Genomic DNA, 25,599 nt, shown 5'->3' on the forward strand with positions numbered 1-25,599 from the left:
CTCTAAATTTGGTTTCTGACTGTTCACCTTAAACCCATGCTTTTTCTACCCTCCATTACCCATCTCCTTTTGGTTCTTGTCTATTTAATCACATACTGGAGTTCCTGTTCTGGCGCAGGGGAAACAAATCCGACTAGGAACCATGAGGTTGTGGGTTCGTTCCCTGGCCTCGCTCAGTGGGTTAAGGATCCGGCATTGCCGTGAGCTGTGGGGTAGGCCGGCAGCTACAGCTCCAATTAGACCCCTAGCCTGGGAACCTCCATATGCCGCGGGTGTGGCCCTAAAGGGACAAAAGACAAAAAAATAAATTTAAAAAAATCACATACCTCAGTGGTTAAGGGCACAGACTTAGTAAACCTGACTTTCTGGGTTTATCTCCACTCTTCCACTAACCAACTGTGGAATCTTGGGCAAGGGATTTGAACATGCTATTCCTTGGCTTTCTCAAGTGTAGAATGGGTATGACAGTAAGATGTATCTCTAGAGTGGTAGTGAGAATTTTAAAAGTTCACATGCAAGCAGCACCTAGAACATTGCCTAGTATAGAGTTAAGCAGTATATTGAAATAGAAGTTATAATTATTGACTTTTTTAAAATAAATTTATTTATTTATTTTGTCTTTTTGCCATTTCTTGGGCCACTCCTCCGGCATATGGAGGTTCCCAGGCTAGGGGTCCAATCGGAGCTGTATCCGCCGGCCTACGCCAGAGCCACAGCAACGCAGGATCCCAGCCGTGTCTGCGACCCACTGAGCAAGGGCAGGGATCGAACCCACAACCTCATGGTTCCTAGTTGGATTCGTTAACCACTGTGCCACGATGGGAACTCCGTAATTATTGACTTTGATAGAGATGTTTTCTCCACTAAGACCTTCCAGCTGATAAATATTAAGTGATAATCATGGTTAATATTTGAGCATCTATGGACCAGGTACTGTGTTAAGTGCTTTACACCCATTTAATCCTCACAATTATTGGTGGTAGTTATAAGTCATCTCTCTCTCTCCTCTTTTTTTCTAAGCAACTTAGAAAATTCAGGCCAGTGAGATAGCAGGTAACTCAATAACTTGCCCACTGCCACAGAGCTAGTAACAAATAGAGCCCAAGACTTAAACTCAGATATGTCTTGCCCCTTCTCAAATATCACTGAGAAAATGGCCATAAATTAATTTCAAGTGCTCTTCTGTTCCTTAAGAGTTGCTTCAGTATCCATGCAGGTCAGGAAGGCTCCGTTCTCTTTAGAGGTAGAAGGACAGTAGGCAATAAAGCAAGAGTCTCTCCCTTGAAGGCTGGCAGCAAAGAAGATGACTAAAATAGTAAGTCATACCTAGCTCAATTATTGTGCTACACTGTGTCACATAGGCCCCATTGCTGCCCATACTGCCTAAGGCCACTGGAGATAAAAGGTGAACGATCCCCACCTCATCCCATCAATCTGTAAAGCTTGGATATTAACAAAGATTTTGCTTGTTTTAGGACAACACCAAGAGACTCTTTAATGTACTATTCTGACTCCAGCCAAAGTGGTAGTTATTTCTATATTAGCAGCCAGTAGAATCAGGTATTTATTTCTTTCTCAGCCCAAGAGCGCAAGAAAATCTCTTTCCCAGATTAAACAAAAAGGAATTCCTTTCAAAATCACAGCCTACAGTACCCAGGTCTTGTTATTCTTGCTCCATATCCACTCAGTCCCACTTCCCAACTTATTTTCAGGCAGTCCACGGTGTTTTTTTTTTTTTTTTTTTTTTTTTTTTTTTTTTTTTTTTTTTTTTAGGAGAAAGACTGGTGATGGCAAAGGAACTGGGGAAGCAGAAGGTAAGTCCCCAAGTATGCTGAAAGTAGACCAAATATTGTTTTCTCTCCACCCCCATACCACTCTTGTAGCTACCCGACCTTCTTTACTCTCTTTTGGAACTTCAGAACTCATTCCCCTGCACGCCCAGCAAAGCCTTTGGGCTTGAATTGCAGAAGAATCAACTTGTCTTTTTTCCCCCCAATACCCAACAATAATAGCATGCATGTCTGGGCTTGGTCTTCTACTTAAAGTGGCTAAGTGGCTAAGTTTTTTCGTTTTTTTTTTTTTTTTAAAGGAGAGAGGTAGCATGAGAAAGCTTTTAATTTAATTTCCCCCATATTTCTAGTGTCAAACTATTAGAAAATGTCAGCATAGGGATAAAGCTGTCAAAAGTCCAGTTCCAGATGCCAGAAAAGATGAAAATCCTGGTTCAAAGCAAAAGTGTTTCACAGAAGGAAAACAAGCCAACAATGATGTCCCAAGGGCCAGTAGAAATCAACAAAGCAGAGAGGTTGGGTGCAGATCTCAGATACAAGCAAGAGACTCTGCTGGTTACAGCTCCTTTCACCCTAAACCCTGTATCCACATTACAGAGACTTCATCTGCTTTAAATTCTCCTAACCAATCCAGTTCTTTCACTGCTGGGCATTTTGCTCTGATCACAGAAGCCACCACCAGCTGCTACTGCTTAGCAAAGGGAATAGGTAAGGTGAGAGGATATTCCTAAACCCAGTGTTAAAAAGAGAGGTTGTTCCCAGCGTCTCATCCCAGTTCTCATAGTTTTAGAAACAACGTCATACATATTTGTGTTCAAGTTCTGCAGTGCTTCTGTGGTATCTTTCCATTATATATGTATTTTTAATTTTGTAAGTATCTTTTATTTTAGTTTTAATTTTTAAAAAATTTTTGTTATAGTTGATTTACAGTGTTCTTTCAATTTCTGTTGTACAGCAAAGTGACTCAGACATACATATATGTACATTCTTTTTTTTTTCATACTAACTTCCATCATGTTTTGAGACTCAAGAGGTTGGACATAGTTCCCAGTAGGACCCCATTGCTTATCCATTCCAAATATAAGTTTACATCTACTTACCCCGAACTCCCTGTCCATCCCACTCCTCTTCCCCTTCCCCGGCATTTTCTTAAGGGCTCATCTGGGGTCCTGACACACATGACATTGTTTCTTTTTTCTTTTTTCCTTTTTTTTTTTTTTTCATTTTTGGCCACTCGCAAGCACACGGAGTTCCCAGGCCAGGGATCAGATCTGAGTGGCAGCTGCGGCAACACCAGATCCATAACCCACTGTGCTGAGCCAGGGAACAAACCTGCATCCAAGCACTCCCAAGATGCTGCCAATCGCATTGCACCACAGCAGGAACTCCCATAACAGTGTTTCTATACTGCAATGTACACACACTGCTGGTGACCAGTTCGGGCCCCCTTTACAAGGCAGGTGGACCCATCCCCCAGCAGCTGTAGGTGTTAGCAGCTAACTACAGCTGCTTCATTTTCTGAAGAATTGCACTCTGCAGAGTAAGAGCTTCAGTACTCTACAATACCCCCACTCCCCCACTCCTGCAAGCTGCAGTCAGTGACTGATGATGAGGGTACATAATACCAGCCACCTTGCCTCAAGGTAGACCAATTCTGTGGTGCATAATATACCCCAGCACTCTTTGTGAGGTCAGGCTGGCTTAAAGTGGTCTCCAGTTGGCTTAAGTTTTTCTCCCTGCCCTATCCTGCTTCTATCCCTCTTCTGCACTTGAGTGCACTCCCTCAATAAATCATATGAAGAACCCCCTCCAACCTCAGGCTCTATTTCAGGTTACCCTCCCCAAGACTCATCCTAATTTATCCCTCATCCACCCCCTTTTTCCTTTTTGATAACCATAGGTTTTTTTTCCCCAAAATCTGTGAGTCGGTTTCTGTTTTGTAAAGAAGTTCATTTGTATTGTATTTTAGATTCCACATATAAGTGATATCATATATTTGTCTTTGATTTACTTCACTTAAGATGAGAATCTCGGGTTGCATCCATGTTGCTGCAAATGGCAGTATTTCATTCTTTTTTATGGTTAAGTAGTATTCCATATATGTGTGTGCGCATACATATATATGTATATATGATATATATACACCATATGTGTGTATATGTATATATCTATCTATATCTATATCTATCTATGTACCACATACATATCTATTCTTTATCTATTCCTCTGTCAGTGGACATTTAGGTTTTTTCCATGTCTTGGCTATTGTGAATACTGCTGCTATGAACATTGGGGTACATATATCTTTTTGAATTAGAGTTTTCTCAGGTATATGCCCAGGATTGCTGGATCATATGGCAACTCTATTTTTAGCATTCTTTTTAAGGAACTTCCATACTGTTTTCAACAGTGGCTGCTCCAATTTATGTTCCCACCAACAGTGTAGGGGAGTTCCCTTTACTGACTCATTCTTATCTCATGTTTATTGGAGGACTAAGTAAACAAGGCCCTCTGTAGGCCCCCCTTTGTAGGCAGAACAGTTATAACCATCTCTAGGGAAGCCAGGGGTGTGTTAAGCTGCAACTGAATAGAGAGCCTCAAGTTAAACTTGGATGCATGACCTAACTTAAATGAAAATGAGATCTAACCTATTTCTAACATCACTTGTCTCGTTGACTCTAACAGGCCACATTCTATCAAATTAGAAGTGATGGTAGATTCAATCATGCTTCATTGTAATTTTTTTCACTATAGAATGTGAAAAAAATCTCATAATTATTAGAAAAAGCTATATGACATTTCTTAAAAATTTGGTTAGATTATAATTATTTTGTGATAAATATTCTTGTTCTAATATCATGAAGCTTAAATTTATTTATTAGCTACTGGTTGTTTCATTTCTGTTAACTTTGTTGCTGAATTCAGCCAAAGAACAAGCCCAATGTCATATACCTGATAAGGATGCTCTAATTAATCTAGAAGTGTTAAAAAGCAGACCAGACTACCAGTTGGCAAATAATGAAAATATATCCTAATTTTAAAATTCTGCTATGAATCAGAAGACATATTGGGATCATCATTATAAACCTTGATCATAGTATTGTAGAAGTATATAGGTATTGATTGAATAGTGTTCAGGTTGAAAATGACCAGAGTTTTTAATTTAAATTTGCAAGGATACAAAATCCATAACTTCTGGTATCTCATTTGTTTTTTTTTCCCTCCAACACAAATATCCTATTATACATCCCTTGTAAAGCCACCCATACCAAAACAGTTAACTAAATTCACTCTTCTGGCTTAAAACAAAAGTTCTAAGGAGTTCCCATTGTGGCCCAGCAGAAATGAATCTGACTAGTGTCCTTGAGGATGCCATTTTGATCCCAGGCCTCAGTTAGTGGGTTGGGGATCTGGCATTGCAAGTTAGCTGTGGTTTAGGTTGCAGATGTGGCTTGGATCCTGCATTGCTGTGGCTGTGGTGTAGGCCAGCAGCTGTAGCTCCAATTCAACTTCTAACCTGGAAACTTCCATATGCTGCGGGTTTGGCCCTAAAAAGAAAAAAAAAGGTGCCAAGACAATTATTTTCACTGGGATTATCCTCTCAATTAGTTCCCATCTAAATTAAGACTCAAAGATATCTGAAAACTTATTTCTGTGTATATTTGAGTATATTCCTTTTAGTGTAACCTCTCATAATTAGTTCCATTTTATTTATTTACATGTATTCATTTGTATATTATATGTTATTTTAATTTTTATAAAATATATTGATCATATCCTCCCTCAAAAAAAAATCAGGTTATGGAGGGTCTTTTAAGTGGTTGCTTTTTATTTGGTAACTGAAATAAGCATTCTCTGTTTTCATAAGAAGAAAATATCATTGGAGTTCTTGTTGTGGCTCAGCAGCTTAAGAACCCTACATAGTGTCCATGAGGATGTGGTTTTGATCCCTGGCCTTGCTCAGTGGGTTAAGGATCTAGCATTGCTGTGAACTGTGGTGTAGGTTGCAGATGTGGCTTGGATCCTGAGTTGCTGTCTGTGGTTCTGATTCCACCCCTAGCTTGGGAACCTCCATATGCTGCAGGTACAGCCCCCCAAAAAAAAGCTAAAAAAATTTTTTTAAGTACCTAAACGTTGAGATGGATAGAATTATACAGGGGAATAATATATCTTATTTACTTTTCAGAAATAAGAAAATTATATGAGGGCAGATATGTAAATTTTATTATTATAGTACCCTCTGTTGGTATTTCTCAATACTTTTCTGGCTATGAACACTTAAGAGTTTCCATGATTGAATATGATTATTATTACATCATCCATTTCTAATAAAAAACATAAGTCTTTCATCTATCTTTCAACATTCACCAGTTTCACCTCAGAAATGATATGGAATTTCAGTGTCACTGATTCAAAATGCCTATTTTTCTCAGCCTAGTGGACAGATACTCATATTCTAAAGTCCCAGGCCATTTGTCACTCCCTCTGTGAAGCCCTTCCTAGTCTCCCTTTTCCTAAGCAGAATTAACCCTTTCCTTAAATGTGCACTCATATGTCTTTATACATACCTCTTTTAGACGGTGCATCTCACTATATTATAATTATATGTTGCATCAGTTAGCAGTTGTGTTTGCCTGTCATTAAGAGGCCCATTATTTCTCTATAACATAAAAGAAATCCAAAAGTAGGCAGGTCAATATTATTATAGCAGCTCCTTTCATCTTTCTGCTATCTTTTCTAAGCTCAAACTCTGTCTTCCTAACTCAAAGTTTTCTCAATGTAACAATATGTTTGCTATAGCTCCAACCATCTTATCCATGTCCTAGGCAAAAATGAGTAAAAAGGCAATGCAAAATGGCATCCTGGCTTAGCAGCTTCATAAGCACTCACTCCTCCCCCACCCCAGTGCCTATATGTGCACACACACATACACATGGATAAAATTAGGAAGCTTTCTAGGAAGCCCCACCCAACAACTTCCACCTATATACCATTGACCTATATTTAGTCATCTGGGCACCCCAACTGAAAAGAAAACTGAGAAATTACATTTTTCCCCATTTGGGTATAAAACTACCTAAAAAATCATGTTTTATCACTTAGAAAGAATGGGGGAGAAAGGATATGTGATAGACAATTAGCAATCTGTCATGGTTTTTCACTTAAAAAATCATATCTGTTTCCTTACCTGGATTGTAAAATCTTGGAAGATTTAGAGTATGTCTCATTTATTTTGTATTTCCAGGGCCTAGCGTAGTTCAAGACACTAACTGTTTATGTCCTTTACCTACTATATGAAGGGATATTCTGTGTAATCTGCCTAGATAAAAAAAGATTTCCTGTTTTACCAGAATAGTTTTATATGCTTTGTGTTGACTTTATCATGTCCTTGATTATTTAAGAAAACAAAGCTTCCTCACTTATGAAAGAGCTAAGGTTCTTAATAATCATGTTACCTCCTATGTTTGTTTTTAAATTCTTCGTTGTCCCTTTCATATGAAGAGCCAAATACTGTTTCTTTTCACCAACTATCCTAAGTATCCAAATCTCCTGACAACTTTTGATTTTGTTTCTTTCCTAAGTTTGAATCCTAAATGTAAAATGAAATAAAATAACTTGCATCTAAAGTTATCTTTGACATTTTCTAGAGGGCCCCTGGACAATCAAAAAGACTTGTTCTTGGGAGTTCCTATCATGGCTCAGTGGTAATGAGCCCAACTGTATCCATGAGGACACGGGTTTGATCCCTGGCCTCGCTCAGTGGGTTAAGGATCTGGCGTTGCCGTGAGCTGTGGTGTAGGTTGCAGATGCAGCTCAGATCCTGCATTGCTGTGGCTGTGGTATAAGCTGGCAAGTGTACCTCTGATTCAACACCTAGCCTGGGAACTTCCATATGCCACAGGCGTGGCCCTAAAAAGCAAAAAAAAAAAAAAAAAAAGTTCTTTTACCTTAGAAAAAAGAGGGGTGCTAGAAGCTATTATGTTTATTCAGTGTTACTATTGATGAAATGCATGGGAAGAGTTGTCTAATGAGAAGAGATGCTCAGCCTTCCCCAGGTTAAATTTGTATGGAAAATATATTAATATGAAAATTTCAGGAATTGTATGCTAAGTGTGAAGTACCTAGAGATTTCTCAGTGCCCTTGGTCTCCATGATATTTCTATTATCAGAGTCCTGATGGTGCTTTGGCTGAGAATATTAGGCAGTATCAGTATAGCGTTAACAGTTATAACTTCAGTGATTATTTTAAACCTTTACTTGGCCACAACCTTACTTCCTATTATTTTGAATCTAGCATCTTCAAAGCCAGTAGTTTTTAAGTGAGGATGCACATCAGACTTAACCTATGGAGTTCCATTAAAATATGTAGGGTGTTTTTGGTACCTGCTCCAGACTTACTGAATCTCTTTAGTTAGTATTCTTGATACTCTGTCAATATATTGTTCCTGTATGTTTTGTATATTTATGGTATAGAATGTACATTATACCTCTATTATATCTTATAACTTTTCCTCCATAAAATTATGTCCATCGCTTTTTTTTTGGTAAATCAGATGTCTGTTTACTGTCTTTCTTGAAAGTAGGTGCAATCATTATCCTTATAGATATTTTGTCTAAAACTTTGGAAATTAGTTGTATTATTGGGATTGTCTCTGATATCATACATTTTGGCCCACTGATTTGTCCTCTAGGAAAAAGGATAAAGCAGATAATTTAATTCAAGAAAGGAAAAAAGGGAGGGGGCTCCAATTAGAGAACTGAAACCCTAACTACTTTGGGGGAATTCTGGATTTCCCCCCCTTCTCAGGCCTCTTAATTTCATGCTTTATAAAAGGACCAGAAAGTAGAGCAAATCTTACATGCTGTGGTTCAGAGAATATCAAGTGATTTAGACAATGCCTCTGCAGTGGGCTGAATGGTAGCCCCTGAAAGATGTTTCCACTTTTTAATCCCTGAAATCTCTGAATATTACTGTATAAAAAATGTGATTAAGTTAAGGATTTTGAGAGGAGGATCTTATCCTGGATTATCTGGGTGGGTCCTAAATCTAAAGACAAGTGTCCTTATAAAAGTGAGGCAGAGGAAGATATTCTATTCTATTCTATTCTATTTTGCTTTTTAGGGCTGCACTTGCAGCATATGGAAGTTCCCAGACTAGGGGTTGAATCGGAGCTGCAGCTGCTGACCTATGCCACAGCCAGCAATGCTAGATCCAATCCATGTCTGCAACACCTACACCACAGCTCATGGCAATGCCAGATCCTTAACCCACTGAGTGATCAAACTTGAGTCTTCATGGATGCTAGTCAAGTTTGTTACCACTGAGGCACAATGGGAACTCCAAGGCAGAGGAAGATTTGACGGACACACAAAGAATGCAATGTGAAGATGAAGGCAGATGTTGAGGAAATCTGGCTATAAGCCCATGAATGCCAGGGCAGCTACAGAAGCCGAAAGAAGCAAGGAACCACTTCTCTCCTAGACCCTCTGGAGTGAGTATGGTCCTGCTAGATTTCAAATTTATAGCCTTCAGAACTGTACAAGAATAAAATTCTGTTGTTTTAACTACCAAGTTTGTGACAATTTGTTATAGCAGCCTTAGGAAACTAATACAGCCACTAAGATGATAGAACTTCTTGCCCCAGAAGTTCATGAAATTGAGCAGGTGATGGTTGAGAATTGAGTTGCCATAGAAGATTGGCTCCTTGAGGGAGATTATTTTAGCAATAGAATCTTGTGCTTAGACCCATGCAGATTATCTCTGAGAGGTCTCCAGGAAGTAAACCAAGTAATCAGAATTTAGGTAGTTTGAAGACTGACCTCATGGCTGGTTCGGCAGACTCTTCACATCGGGGATGGGATATATTCCCTTGGTTTAATATAGACACTCTCGGTTCCTGGCTGAGAAGTGAACCACAAACCCTGATCATAGTCAGACGTACAAACTCTGATCATAATCCTTCTTTCAGTATTTAGTATTGTTTGTTTTGCAGTTTCAGATATATGATCTTCATCATGGTTGTTGTTCTGTCAAACAATCTCACAAATGGCTAGATAGCAGAAGGAGCAGAAAAACCTGCTACAGAGGTTTAAACAATCACTGTGGGAAATTTGGAGATTGGAACAACCGTAGACAGAAACTTGATATATGACTGTGACAGCTCAAACAACAGTGAAAATCCAGAATGATTACACCTTAGATATTCATGGTCTATTCAAGGAAAACTAGGAACCCAAACTGTCTAGCCCCATACTCAGCCTGGACTCTGAGAACTAGATCTAGGCTTTACTGTCTCTGTTAATATAACTTTGTTATTACTTTGTCATCATGAGCATCTCTTTATTTTCAGGGCTGTTCTGCCCAGGCAAATGGCTTGATTGCTCATCATAAGAACATTGGCAGGATACAGGGTTAATATCCAAAAGTGAATTACTTTCCTATATACCAGCAACGGACAAGTGGAATTTGAAATTAAACACACAACATTATTTACATTGGTACCTCCAAAATAAAATACTTAGGTGTAAATCTAACTAAGAATATATATATATATACACACATACATATATATTCTTAGTTCCATATATATATATATATATATATATATATATGTGTATATATATATATATATATAAATATATAAGCGAGGCCAGGAATATACATACATATATATTCTTAGTTCCATATATATGTACACATATATATATGTAAAACTATAAAATTCTAATTAAAGAACATGGAGAGATATTCCATGTTCATGGAAGGAAAACTCAGTATTGTCAAGATGCTAGTTCTTCCTAACTTGATCTATAGATTCAATTCAATTTCAGTCAAAATCCCAAAAAATTATTTTGTGGATATTGATAAACTGATTCTAAAGTTTATATATAGAGTCAAAAGACCCAGAATAGCCCAAACAATGTTGAAAAAGAACAGAGAACTGATACTACCAGACTTGAAGACCTACTATAAAAGCTACAGTAATCAGGAAGTTCCCACTGTGGTGCAGTGGGAACGAACCTGAGTAGTATCCATGAGGATGCAGGTTCCATCCCTGGCTTCACTCAGTGGGTCAGGGATCCTGCGTTGCTGTGGCTGTGGTGTGGGCCAGCAGCTGTAGTTCTGATTCAACCCAGCCTGGAAACTTCCATATGCCACACCTGTGGCCCTAAAAAGAAAAAAAAGCTACAGTAATCAAAACAGTGTGATATTGGCAAAATAATAGACAAATAGATCAGTGGAACAGCATAAGAAGTCCCAATATAGACCCACATAAAATAATCTTTGACAAAGGTGTAAAGGTAATACAATGGAGAAAAAGGTACTCTTTTCAACAGATGATGCTGGAACAACTGGATATCCACATGCAAAAAAAATTAGTCTAGACACAGATCATATGCCCTTCATAAGAATTTCCCAAAAGACCTACCAGTGCTTCAGTTGAAAGCATCAACGAAGTTTGCACCCTAAGATTCTCTGGATTTTTTACCTCAATTCTTGCCTTGCTGCTCCATCACTCCTGGAGTGTTGTATCATGATTCTTACTCAATCCTAATGGAGTCTCCACACTGAAATCTCTACTTTAAACCAAACTTCCAATGTTATTGAATTCTAGTCTTACCTCTTCCCTTTGAAATGCTGCCAAATCTTTGTGGAGTAGATGTTCTCTCTTGCTGTGATAAGTACACTCAGTGTTCGTTTTATCAGCAGGTTGTACTGGTGATATTTGGGGATCTGATTTTATATATACAACATATTATTCAATATATCTAGATATAGATGAGGATATAGATGTAGATACATATACATACATACTCTGCATCCATCAAACACATGAAAAAATTATAAGTGTTAGATCATAGCTCATTGGGTCAAGTTCAATACATTTCTCTCCAATAGTAACCAAAATGATAAAGACTGGTTGGCAATTCTCAGTCCCATTCAGTCTCTTCACAACCCTCTTGCAGTCCATCATCTCTCTGGGTGATAAGTTATGCACTGGAGGAAGGTAGGTCACCCCAGGGTTGCCTTCCAGGCCCAGATCCTCAAAGGTCGAGAATTAATATATACATATTAGAATTATTCCATTTCAATTATAACAGGAGGGAGGGATGAATTGGGTAAATGCATTCAGACTAGGTACACCCAAGGGATAAACCAAGCAAATCGAAGTAGGGGAAGAAGGGAGGATACATAATAGTCATCAACTCCCAGTGACTAAGAACTTGGTAAATATGGACTAGAACATCATTACCATATATTAAAATAAACATTACATGCATAGTACACATTCTCTATGTACTTCTGTCATTAGCTATATCTCTATTTCTCAGCTGAAAAATATACTCAAGGGAATCCTTTTAAAAGAAAAACATTCTCTCAGACCCAATCATTTATGTGAATTCCTTTTGTAATACTATCTCTTAAGTATAAACAAACATAAAACTAAATATGGACTCTGCTCTTCATAAAGCTCCTATGCAAATTCAAAGTAAATTTACAAGTTATGCACAAATTAAAAAGTTAATTTAATGTGATATATGCTGTTGGTTGAGACAAAACTGCCTTTAGAAACCTGAATATGCTCTTGACCTCCAACATGTTTGTTTGTATTCCTTGTGAGGACTCTCCTTTCCCATCACTTTCCATTTTCAAACTACTAGAAAAATCTTCATTTGTACAGCAAGCCATGAAGTAGGAGGTTCACCTCATTTGTTTTCTCACTAGCTCATGACAATTAAAGTAGTATTACCTTGTGCCAACTTGGTTTTAAAAACAGACTCAAAAAAGTCATAATTATGTGGCAGTTATCATTCAATGATCCAGATACTACAGAAATATGCTTAAAACTGAATGTAAAACATACTTGTAAAAAAGCTCAGACTGTCATTGGATTCCAGTTGGAAAAACACTGTCCTTGTATAGTGTGTGTAAAAAAGATTTGTTTAAGTTTGATGATTTTTGCCAGCTTCTTCTTAATACTTTCTGGTGCTATTACCTGAGTACCTGTATTTATAATGCAGCACTTGACTCTTGCTTCATTTGGACAATAAGATCTCTTGTTTGTGGGGACTAAGCTATGGCCTATTCTTTCTCACTTGTCCCAGGCCTTTGGGCATTGGAGCATTGTGAACCACTGGTCAAAACCATCATTACTCTCACTTCCACGATCTTTAAATTAAATGAAAGAAGACAGACATACTCAACATTTAGAGTAACCAAATAACTGAAGCAAGACAATATATAAATTTTAAGGAGTGGTTAAGGAGTTGTTTTCCTTATAGGTTGAATAAATAGGACAAGGCACAGAGTTTAAGACTGAGGCTCCTGTGACAACTCTCCACTTCTCCCAACCCCCTTTATCCTCCTCTTCCTGCTACGTTCTCTCTTCTTCCTTTCCACTTACTTCAGATCTGTGCTTCCCTCAAGGTTGATTGTAATGTTTTGCCATAAAGCTAAGTATACTTAATGTTTTTATTGAGGGACTATGACCTTATCATTTTATATGAGAATGTGTTTCCTTTTATAAAATAGTAGTAAGTTTAAAAAATTGTCTTTATTTGGCAAAATAAGTAGTTGGCAATCTTGCGTTTTCCTCCGACTTATTTTTCAAAAACTTATCTTCCAAGAAAGATCTAGAACCACTTGTCAGAAGACGGAGAAAAGAGAAAGGGATAGGAAGAAAAGCATGTAACACCTATAAGTTGATTTAAGTTGAACATGTATATCATAATATATCTTCTATGAGATCATTGGCAGGAATGCCTGTCTCATTTGGGAGTCAGGGAAGGCTTCACAGAGGAGGTAACGTTTGAGCTGGGGCTTTAAGGATTAGCAGTGGAGAAATGGCAGGACATTCCAAGCAGAATACATAATGCGAACAAGAGCACAGAGCACAAAAGAGCACTACGTGTCCAGCAACTCTAAGCAGCCTGGTGTCTGTTGCGCAGAGTTCTCTGGGTTAGGTGATCAAGGGTGAAGCGGGGACTATTTTTCCTACTTGGCTTACTTCCCCTGCAGCTCACTGCACAGTGCTGGGCACACACCCCGCAGGAGCTCAAGAAATACTTGTTGAATTGGGACGGGGTGATCGAGTGCGCTGGGAACCAGAGCCTCCGAATTCTTTCTCACGCACCCTCAGTATGACCTTGGCCAAGTCCCTTTTCTCAGGGCTGCGGCTTGCTGCTTAGTAATCGGCCGAGGGTGAGAAAGCGGGGGTGGAGGTTGGCCTGCGGCACCGGGCCCTTCCAGCGCCTAGAATCCCTGATTTGACGCGTGGAGCGGGGCGGGGCTGGGCGGGAGGCGCGGGCTGCGGCGAACCGAGATTCAGTTCCTCCTCCGCGCCAGCAGGGGGCACAGGGAGCAGCTTCTCGCCGCCCTTCCCCTCCCTGCGGGCGCCTGGCGGACTGCAGCAGTCGCGAGCTGCGAGCGCAGTGGGCGGGCCGGGCGGCGGCGGCGGCGGCGGCGGCGGCGCGGCGGCGCGGCGCGGCGCGGCGCGGCGCGGCCCTGCGCTGACTGGGTTGGGTCGGGCGGCGGCGGCGGCGGCGACGGCGACGGCTGAGGCGGCTGCAGAGGCCACCGAGGCGCTGACTGGGTGGCCGGCGGGCCCCTGTGGCGTCGAGCAGCCCCTACGTGCCGCCTGGCACTCCCGGGGCAGCGGTGGGCCGCGGCGCGCAGCCTGCCAGTGAGCTGCAGCGGGCACACCCCGGCGCAGCGGCGACTGCCGACAGGTTAGAGTGGGGGCAGGGACAGGCGCGGGAGCAGCCCGTGGCCAGAGTAGGAGCCCGAGCCAGGCCATCTCCAACCATGTCCGACGAGGCGTCAGCCACCACGTCGTATGAGAAGTTTCTAACCCCCGAGGAGCCCTTCCCGCTTCTGGGACCCCCTCGCGGGGTGGGCACCTGCCCGAGCGAGGAGCCGGGCTGCCTGGACATCAGCGACTTCGGCTGCCAGCTCTCCTCTTGCCATCGCACGGACCCTCTCCACCGCTTCCACACCAACAGGTACGAAGCTCCGCCGGGGCCAGGGGCTGATGGCCCACACCCCTGCCTCCCGGGTGTCCCCCATCCTGGCCCTCCGCCTCGGGTCTGCGCTTCCAGTCGTCCCCTCCCCCACCTTCCTCCGCCCTGCGCTCATTCCCGGGCTCCTTCCCTCTCCCTCTTTCACCTCTGCCCTCCGATTTTCCTTTTGGCCGGCATTTTACTCTCTCTTTACCCCCCTATTCATCTTCTGACCCAGCGACATCTCCCGCCCCCTTCCCGCTCCATCTGGACCCTGAGGATCTCAGGCCCCCACCCTGGATTTTTAGATGCTTCCCTGTTTCCATCAATCCGCAAAAGTTTAACCCCTTCCATTTCCGGTACGTATAGAGTGGGTTTCGGATGGCTTAGAATCAATGCAGGGATCTTCTGAGAGGTGGCATTTTTAAAAGCTAGAATCTTCCATTTCGCAATTTTTAACCTGTCTCATAGCCCTATTTCTCATAGCCCCCCCCCCCATTTTTTAGTGAAGCTCTAGGAAACCTGACGACTCTTTTTTTCCTCTCCTCTATGAACTCTTTGCCCTAGCGCTTTGGGCTCTGCCAAGATGTATAAGCTTAAATCTGGAAGATTCCTTCCTGAAGCATATCCTTTGGTTTGCTCCCCCAGTGGAGGGATGGAGCGAAGCTTAGGATGGGCTTGTTTATACAGATTTATTCAGAGGATGCATCCCCTAACTGGTTTTTATTGGAAGGTACAGTGTTCTGGAGAATTCTCTCATGCAGACATTTAAATGTGTGTCAAATGTGAGGGATTTGAAGATTTTTTACACATAGCCTCAAACCGTAATATAGGTGCATATTATACACACACACACACACACACACACACACACACACGCCTGGGAGGTTGTGTGGAGAACAAGGGAGGAGGGAGGAGAAGAGGAATTAAGCTATAGAAAATACTGGAATTGAGTTAAGGAGTCTAGTTCTGATTTCTGATCCAGTTTACAAAATGACCATGAACAAATCCCTCCACATTCTAATGTCTTTTGCATGCCCCCTCCCCCACCCCTTAAATCAGTCTACAGATTTACTGAGTTTATACCAAACCAAGTAGAGGGAATATATAAAATATGATTCTTACCTAAAAGGAAGTTACAGTCTGGAAGCAAGACTGTAATCATAGAGAGCGTCACTATAAAACATTTAAAACGGAAGTGATAGTAAATTTCTTACAACTATTCCAAATCCTCATTGCAAAAATGAGGGAACTGAGGCCCAGAAAGAAAAGACTGAGTTCAAGGTCATAAAACCGAGTTAGGCAAAGCCAGGATTACTTCTTTGAAGCCAGTGATGAAACTTGGAACAGAACTAATGGCTCCAGTGTTATAAATGGTTGTTATAGTTTCTTAGACTAACTCACAGAAGCTTTTCTAACCCGTGATGTGACTATAACATGAACACAATGTATTGATGAAATCAAGTGTGCTTAAGATAGTTGGAATTGGGAAATAAAAGAATACTTATGCACATATTTGATATTTAGGTTTTGCAGCATTGGGGTAAATAAACACAGGGAAGTTAATGTTCGCAGAAATAGCCTGCTCTGACGATGAGGGCAAGGGAGTGGGGACAGGCTGAGGGTAAGCACTGCCAAAATATGTGGGGGGGATGGGGGGTGAAGCAAGGCGAATAAATACATATCTTACAGCTTGTCCTGTTCTCTCTCCTCCTCCCCATTTTTCCTTGTGTTTTTCTAACCCTTTTCTCACAAACCTTGGTGCGGTCAAGGTTGTTTTTCCAAAATGAGGTGGTGAAGATAGAGGGGGAGGTTCCTGTTCAGCCCTAGTTTTCCCAAGTTAAGCATTATTTTTTCTAGTTACTGCCTGCTTTTTTAAAAACCTCCCTCTCCTTCAAGCTTTTCACAAGGCTTGGAGGTCTGATGTGTCCTGCTCTGTACCCTTTTCAGCAGAGATTATGGGAAGCAGAATTAACAATACTTACGGAAGATGATGTTTCTTCCCTAGGCTACTTTGCTTTTTAAATCTTTCCTCCTTCTGGAATGTTCTGCCTTCTTACCCCCTCTCAAGATGGCGTTTGAGAAGACCATATGCTTCCAGTCATTCCTTTTCAGGAAGAAGCAGACAGCTAAATCATGTATATGGGCAAAGTTTAGATTAGGGAGTTCTTTTATTTTGGAGTTGTATGTGTCAGTTTTTTCTTCACATCGCATCATTTGCCAAATCAAGCAACAGTCGGATCTGAATAGCAGAGTACTGATATCCTGCCTTGGGTTTAATCATTATAAAACAAGTTTTCATTGAAAGTAGAAAGCTTGTCAGAGGGTAGGTACTTGATTTACCTTTTGTTTTGCTTCTTCCTTGTTGCCTGGTAACAAAACTGTGAAGATTGTTTAAATAATACCGTTGATAAGGTGCTTATGATGATGAGTTTTTTGACTGCTCATATACTGGTCTCTGGGCTGTATATGCAGTCTTCATTAACCAAGAGAGTCAAGGCACTCTTGCTTTTTTTAAAATTTAGTTTTATTGACGTATAGTTGACTTACAATGTTGTGTTAATTTCTTTTGTGCAGCAAAGTGATTCAGCCATACATAGACACATATCCATTCCCAAACAGGTTATCACAGAACATTAAGTAGATTTCCCTGTGCTATACAGCAGGTCCCCATTGATCACCCATTCCATATACAAAAGTGAAGGCACTGTTACTTACGATCCCTAAATTTGAATGTTCGTGTTGTGTTCAGATTAGAATCACCCAGATTGGTGATGTAGATTGGTGTGTCACCCGTCTAGGTTCAATAGAAAATAAATTACATGAACATAGCCAGCTTCATAAGAATTCACACTTTTCTAGGAGTATCTTTTAGGGTTTTATGACCAAGTTGGATTTGTATAGAATTTGGGGGAGGGGTAAAATAAATTTCAATAAGCCAAAAAATTTAATTATTGTTAACAGAAACATCAATATGGAATATATATATATATATATTTTAAGGCTCTTTTGGTTCATCAGAGACAGGGTTTTTCTGATATAATTGTGGGTTTTCTCTTAGCATTGTCCACTGTAACCTCCACTGTCATAAAAAAGGATATCATTTAGCAAGTTGAAAAATGTATAATGATATTAGTAGGTCCTATAATTAAGTTGTGAGATAATGGAAGTTAATATGAACTACTCAGTGTGTTCTCTTTATCTTTCATGAGTACATCAGTACTTTGACACTGAACAATTGTGAAAAGCATGTGGGAGGACAGTACCTCACTTTTGTACACCCTATTGGCAGGATACAAAATGAACTGCATATTGTATGAAACAGTTACTCAGTTTTGTGACTTCCAAGCCCCATTTTCAATCACCATTAACTACAAAAAGCCCAAGACTACCATGCGCTTTTTGTTCCACCCACAGTTTTCCTATCTTGATAGAGAATTAGAGGTGCGGAAGAGCTGTGAGTTGCAGGTAGAAGAACCATGTTTCATGAAGTGAGATAGGTTACTGAGGGAGGGGAAATTTGGTTTGGGGACCTGTGACAAATTGAGAATGGGGATCAGGCTTTGGAGAACTGTCCTGGCTACATCTCTAGATTTGGGGATAATCAGAAATACCAGTAGTGTGGTAGAAGCAGAACTGTGGGTTACGAAGGTTGAGAGAATAGAAGAAACATTTCAATAAATTTAGTAGGGAAAGGAAGGAGAGATGTGGTAATTTGAAAAAAAAAAGTGAAGGCCTCTTCATTTTTTTTTTTTTTGCCTTGTTGAGTTTTTATTTCCCAAGAATAGATATTTTAAGCTTTTTTTTTTTTTTTGTCATTTTTTTTTTTTTTTTTTTTGCTATTTCTTGGGCCGCTCCCGCGGCATATGGAAGTTCCCAGGCTAGGGGTTGAATGGGAGCTGCAGCCACTGGCCTATGCCAGAGCCACAGCAACGCTGGATCCGAGCTGCGTCTGCAACCTACACCACAGCTCATGGCAACACCGGATCATTAACCCACTGAGCAAGGGCAGGTTCCGAACCCGCAACCTCATGGTTCCTAGTCGGATTCATTAACCACTGCACCACGAAGGGAACTCCAGATATTTTAGCATCATAGAAGCAGCTCACAGAAAAGCAGTCCCCACAGAGCAGGGGGGATGACAGGAAATGGATGGCATTTACTCAGAAGCCCAAATGAAAGAATTAGCCTTAGAAATGACCTGGAATGTTGTTTACTTCCCAGACTGTAGAGGGGTAAGAGGGATGTAATGATCCCAAGACAATTGAGGTCTCTGGGAAGAGAGTTGGAAATTTGAATGGCATAGGGGGGTTGTGTCTGCTCTCTAATTTGGGGCCTTGATGGTCAGTTGGGCTCCAGAGGAGTAGCAGAGGTCAGGGTGGCTGTATGGGGATTCTGGCAGGGAGTCAGTGATGAATTACAAGTGATAATAGGGGACTGTTACCTGAGAATGAATGGCATGGATTTGGAATTGCTTTCATTAACTTGACTGTAGGACTTTATTCCACAGTGCTCATTGCCTGGATTCTCATCCTGAGGGGTAGGATGGTTAGGTCTACCTGAGAGAGAAAGGGCTGCAGAAGAGTGTATAAGTGTGCACATGCTTTTATTAATTTTATGAAAATACCTTCGAAAGCCCTTCATCTGTGTATTCTTGCTGAAAAGCCTTGCAGATAAATGTTCTTGGCCTTCTTTTTTTTTTTTTTAATTAAAATTTGGGCAGCAAGCCTAGTTCTTGAGTTAAACCCCATTTTGTGGATTCTTTTCAACATTTTTCTTTTAAGATATGGAAAGTCTTCTCTGAATAATTTCATGGTTATAGCTAGGATCTTAATGTTAGGTAGTTTTCTCTTAGTGGAATAAGATGTACAGCTTTTGTAAATTTGAAGAATTCAGTGATGAGCATACATATACAGTGGTCTTGCATAACACATTTGAAACCAACAGAACAGCCTAAAAGAACCACTTAGGGAGTTCCCTGGCGGCCTAGCAGTTAAGGATTTGGGGTTGTCGTTGCCATGGCTCAAGTTAGATCCTTGGCCCAGGAACTTCCAAATGCTATAGATGTGGCCAAAACAAAAACAAAAACCCACTTAAATCTCTATTGTAAAAGTTCACTATAGAAAACTGTGGGCATATACAAAACTATAAAGACTACTTATGATCTTTTTCACTGAAGATAACAGCTGTCAATATTTTGATGTTACTTTTAAAGCTCTTTCTACACACATATATAATTTTAAAAGTCAAGATCAGTCTCTGTATAATTTGTGACCAAGTTATTTGCAGTTATATTATATTTTCTTTTTCAGTAGTCTGAAAAGTATGATTTTTCAGTAATCTGAAAATATTACTTTTTAATGATTCTAAAAACACCATTATTCAAATATTGATATATCATTTAATTATTCCCAATGTTCTGGGGCATTTGCTTTCCCTTTTTTTTTTTTTTTTTTTTTTTTTTGCTATTGCAGTATTGTTTAGACATGTTTGTACATACATCTTTTTCCCAAATTTCTATTTGGGGAAAGGAATAGATTCTTAGAAAGGCAATTACTGGATCCAAAGGCATGAACCTTTTTAAAGCTCTTTATACAAAAACTACTAAATTGCTTTTCAGAAAGATTGTGCCAATGCCAGTTTAACGTTCCCACCAGCAGTGGGTGAAAGCACTTCCTACTTTGTTTTTAATCCATGTTGTCTTACAATAATGATAAAAAATTTGCTTATTAGAAAAAATTCTATTACAGAATTTTTTAACTCTAAAAGTTTTTCTATTTTGTAAATGATTGTTTCAAGCATGAGGCCAGTTTCCTTGCTGTTGTTAATTTTTAAAAAGAAGAAAAAAGAACAAAGAGCTAAGGCTTCTAAGAGTGCCCAGAACCTTGTTATATCTGTTATAAAGTTATATATTTGGAAAGCTGAGGAACATCCTGATTTTGCCCTAAGGTAAGAACACAAAACGAAGCATATTCCTGATTCCTTTGTCAGTGATTTAATCATTAGATTGTTAAATATGGCGTAGTTCTTTTAAAAAGAGTCATCATTACTCATGAAAAAGAAGCACGTTTCTACTGAATTTTTGGAAGCTGAAAAGAAATTCTCATTAAATGCTTTTTCTGGTACATGACACAGGATTTGGCACATTGAAGATACTGACTAAATGTTCTGTGTGTGAAAGCACAGAACTTGTAATTGCTATTCACAGCTTTATATTGCCTTATTGCATGACCTAGGCAATTTGGTTAATTCAACTAAGTTTGTTGATTTTTTAAAAACAAGGATACTGCTTACCTAGCAAGCATGTGATGAAACTAAGTAATATTACAGGTATTCTAAGATGCTTCAGATGAGTTTTAGATTTTTTTCCTTTTTGTAAAGTTTGTTGACATCTACTTTTATATGTACTGAACTATAGTAGTTTAGAGTGTGTGTGCGTTTCAATGCTTTAAAATACTCTACCTTTAGCACAAAGGTAAAAGGTGCCATAAAATTGTCAGGTTGCCAAATTTTGTAAAGCAAGAACTTTGGAATTAAGATTAGCTATATAAAATAAGAAGGGAAGTTAGAAAATGAAACAAGCAATTCAAGAAAAACCTGGATTTAATGAAGGATGAGAAACAACCTAATAATAGGTAAATAACAGGCTTTTCTTCAGGAAGTCATTATTTCAGTACCTTATTAGTGTTGGGCATACTAAATCATTCTTTAAGGATTAATTCTCTAGGCTACTGCCAAAGCAATGAAGATTATCTTGTTAATAATATCACGCTAGTGGAAATTTATAAAAGAAGACAGATTTGTAGATTTCAAGACCAAAAAAAAAAGAAAAATATATAACCCTGCAACAAGTAATACAGATAAAATGTTAATATTCTTAATAGACAAAGAACTCTTATAAAATCAACAAGGAAAATATTAACACATCATAAAATGCTATAGCAAAATAGCTAATACATATTTTTAATTTTGTTTTTGCCAGTAATCAAAGAAAATGAAATTGGTATAAAAGTGTTTTTCTCCTATCAGATAGGTAAAAAAAAAAATTTAATGAAAATGCCAGTGCTTTTAAGGTGTAGTGAAATGAACACTTTTATATACTGCTTTGGGGAGTATAAATTGGTGCAGCCTTTTAGAAAGGTACTTGGGTTAAGTATACCATCACTCTTAGAAATGTTCATATTCTTTGACTCAGTAATTTACTTTCAAGTAATCTGTCCTGAGAGATTATATGTTTGGATCAATAATTATAAACAGAAAGGTTCATCTCATTATTATTTGTAATACCCCCAAAATTGGAAATAGACTAAGTATATGTTATTGAAGGAATAATGTTAAATATATTATGATACATTTAATCAATGGAATACTATACAAGCGTTAAAATGTTCTCAAGTAATATACTTGGGTAAATGTTCAGTATATAATGTTAGATGAATAAAAGCAGGAGGCTAAAATATATTATGTGTATTTCATATATATGTATACACACAGAATGCTGATTCTGTGAAAAAATAAATATATGCATGTAGAAAAAAGTACCAAAATATTATAGATTAGTTACTGCTGGTTAGTGAAATTTGTGGTCATTTTAATCTTCTTTATCACACTCCTTTTTTCCAACATCTTTGCAATGATCCTGCATATCAATGATATGTAGAAGTTATTTAAATATAAGAAACATTTTGAGCTTCTGCCCTGTGTACTTTGTTGGTGCTTTGCTCTGCTTTGCAATGGCTACCCTCTTCCTTTAATGATAATAATAGCTGTCATGTATTGAGCACATTTTATATCTGCTGAATCTTCATGCATTCTCATATAATGTTCACAGTAACTGCATTTTAAAGCTGAGGTCCCATGGAGTTCCCACTGTGGTGCAGTGGGTTCATGATCTGGCTTGTCTCTGTGGAGGCACTGGTTCGATCCCGGCTCCTGACCTGGCATGGTGGGTTAAATAAGGATCCAGCATTGCTGCAGCTGTGGTGTAGGTCAGAGCTCCAGTTTGGATTTGATTTTTGGCCCTAGGTACTTCCATATGCCAAGGCTGTGGCTGAAAAAGGGGGGGGAAAAAGATGAGGACTCAGGCTTAGAGAGGGTGTGTTTTGCTTAAGATCAAACAGCAAGTAAGTGAAAGAGCAAGAATTTGAACTCAGTCTGGCTTCAGTCAGTCAAATATGCAAATATAAAAGTAGAGAATAGTGTAATGAACCCCATATACCCATCATGCAGCTTCAACAATTAATACATCACTGTGCTTTATCTATACCCCTACTGATTCCTCAACCTCTTATTATTTTAAGGCAAATTGCGGACATATTTTATGCATAAATATTTTAGTATATATCCTTAAAAATAAGGGCTCTTTTGAAAATAATCACAATATCATTATCATATCTAAAAATATACTCATATTCCTATAAATGTCATAAATATCCTATCAGTATCTTAAAATCGTGTATTTTGTAGTTTTCATTGTGATTTATTTTGTGTGTTGCTTTTAAGGTGGAACTTAACTTCCTGTGGAACAAGTGTGGCCAGCTCAGAATGCAGTGAGGAGCTGTTTTCATCGGTTTCTGTTGGAGATCAAGATGATTGCTATTCCCTATTAGATGACCAAGACTTCACATCTTTTGATTTATTCCCTGAGGGGAGTGTCTGCAGTGATGTCTCTTCTTCTATTAGCACATACTGGGATTGGTCAGATAGCGAATTTGAATGGCAGGTAGGTGTTTTTGTTTTCCTTATATTGCCATTGTTACTCCATAAGTAGAAATATGAATTTCTGTTTTGGTGTTTTCATCTCCCTCAACGTAAATTTCTCTAGTGTTTAGCTAGTCCAAGAGATTCTCTGACAGCATTAAGAGTTATACGAAATATGTATCTTTTATTTTTGCTAATGAACCTCTTAAGGCTTCTCATGCTATAGATACCTTTTGTACATTTTCATGTAATTTAGTACTTGTATAAAGTTGCTGTTTCATATCATCAGTACCTTTTTGTTCATGAATCCAATCAAATTTACTCTTCACTAATAAATAGCCTTCATGTTCTTATAAGCATATACCTTTACACAGGGTCACATTATACATCTAAGATCACAAACCACTGTTATCATAAATAATTTTTCATTATGATCGGAAATATAATTTCTCATTTTATAATCTTATTCTCTTCACATGTAGAGATATTTTTCACCCAGTTTTTTTTTCTTCCGTGGCATGTATACCACGTAAAATGGATTTGTGGCAAGTTGCACTCATTATAAGGCAGCATTTCCAGACAGTCTTTCAGAAAATAAAGATCATGTTATTGCAACATCCGTTTTCTGATTGTAAAGGAAAACAGCATTTGAAGCTAAAATATACAGTAACTGTTACTGTATACAAAAATATACAGTAACTGTTGTATTCAACCAATACTTGAATACCTACTATGTTTGAAAACCATCTAAATATTTGAAGTTGTTTTCTAAAAGAGGAATCAAATATTTTATTTCATTTTTTATTAAAATATCAAACAATACAGAATGACACAAATTAAAAATAAATCTCCAAGTCCCACTCTGCTGTGATTACCATTGGTAAGAGCTTGTGCAGATAAAGTAGGTTTGCACAGTATTAAAAAGACACAAAAATGGGAACATACTTCAACCACTGTTTGGCCCTCTGTTTTTTTTCAACTAATACATCCCATTCTTTGTGATAGTTGCATCATAACTTAATTAATTCCCTATAATGAATATTTAGATTGGTTTCAGTTTTTTCTTGTTATAAACAATGCTATACTGAAAATTAAGAGGTTTTTAAAGTGGAAAAAATAATCCCTCTATTTTTATATTTTATATTATTTCAAATGCTTCTATTTCATATATAGTTATAAATAGGATTTAGATAAAAATTATCAAAAAATTTTTAAGTTGAGATAAAGTGCACCATTTTAATAATTTCAATATGTGTAATTCAGTAATTTTTAATATACTTACAGTGTTGTACAGCCAACACCACTATCTAATTCCAGGACATTTCTACCATTCCAAAAGAAACCCATATCAGTTAGCAGATAGTACCAGTCCCCCCATCCCCATCACCTGGCAACCACTAATTTACTTTATGGATTTGCCTTTCTGAACATTTCATATAAATGTACTCATATAATATGTGGCCTTTTGTGGCTGGAGTCTTTCACCTAGCATAATGTCTTTAAGGTTCCTCCATGTTATAGCATGTAACAGTATTTCATTCCTATCTTAAGTCAGCTTAAGCTGCCATAACAAATACTATAGACCGGGTGGTTTAAGCAACAAACACTTATTTATCACAGTTCTGGACCCCAAAAGTCCAAGATCACAATGCCATCCTGCTCAGGTTGTGGTGTGTACCCTCTTCCTGGTTGGCAAATGGCTGCCTTTTGCTGTATGCTCACATAGAGAGGAGGCAGTGACCTCTGGTCTCTTGGTCTGCTTATACGGTCATCAGTCCAATCATGGAGGTTCTACTCTCATACTTCATATAAACCTAGTTACCTCCCAGAACCCCATGTCCAAATATCATCACACTGGGGATTGGGGATTTAAGATGTGGATTTGGGGGGTGACAAACATTTAGTCCATAGCAATTTTTTAATGGTTGAATATTCTATTTTATGGAAAAATCACATTTTATTTATTCATTCATCAGCTGATGGGTTTGTATTCATTTGGGGGCTGTTACAAATAATACTGCTATTAACAATCAGGTAGGTTTTCATATGGATGTATATTATTATATACACTGGAGTTTCTGGGTCATGTGAGAACTTTACGTTTAAT

General features: G+C 38.7%; 1 protein-coding gene across 2 annotated transcripts in view; it reads left to right on the plus strand.

Annotated features, from left to right (window-relative positions):
• FAM199X (family with sequence similarity 199, X-linked) overlaps window positions 14,271–25,599 on the plus strand; it is a 29,286-nt gene continuing 17,957 nt past the window's right edge. The window contains exons 1-2 of one of the 2 annotated variants that reach the window (XM_003135275.6): window positions 14,271–14,795; window positions 23,295–23,514. In XM_003135275.6, coding sequence (XP_003135323.1) covers window positions 14,599–14,795; window positions 23,295–23,514 — 417 coding nt within the window. In that variant the 5' untranslated portion in view covers window positions 14,271–14,598. The remainder of the gene's footprint in view (window positions 14,796–23,294; window positions 23,515–25,599) is intronic. The other variant, XM_005673785.3, reaches the window with a different exon arrangement.

The sequence above is a fragment of the Sus scrofa genome, chromosome X (genome assembly GCF_000003025.6).
Source record: "Sus scrofa isolate TJ Tabasco breed Duroc chromosome X, Sscrofa11.1, whole genome shotgun sequence".
NCBI lineage: Eukaryota > Metazoa > Chordata > Mammalia > Artiodactyla > Suidae > Sus > Sus scrofa.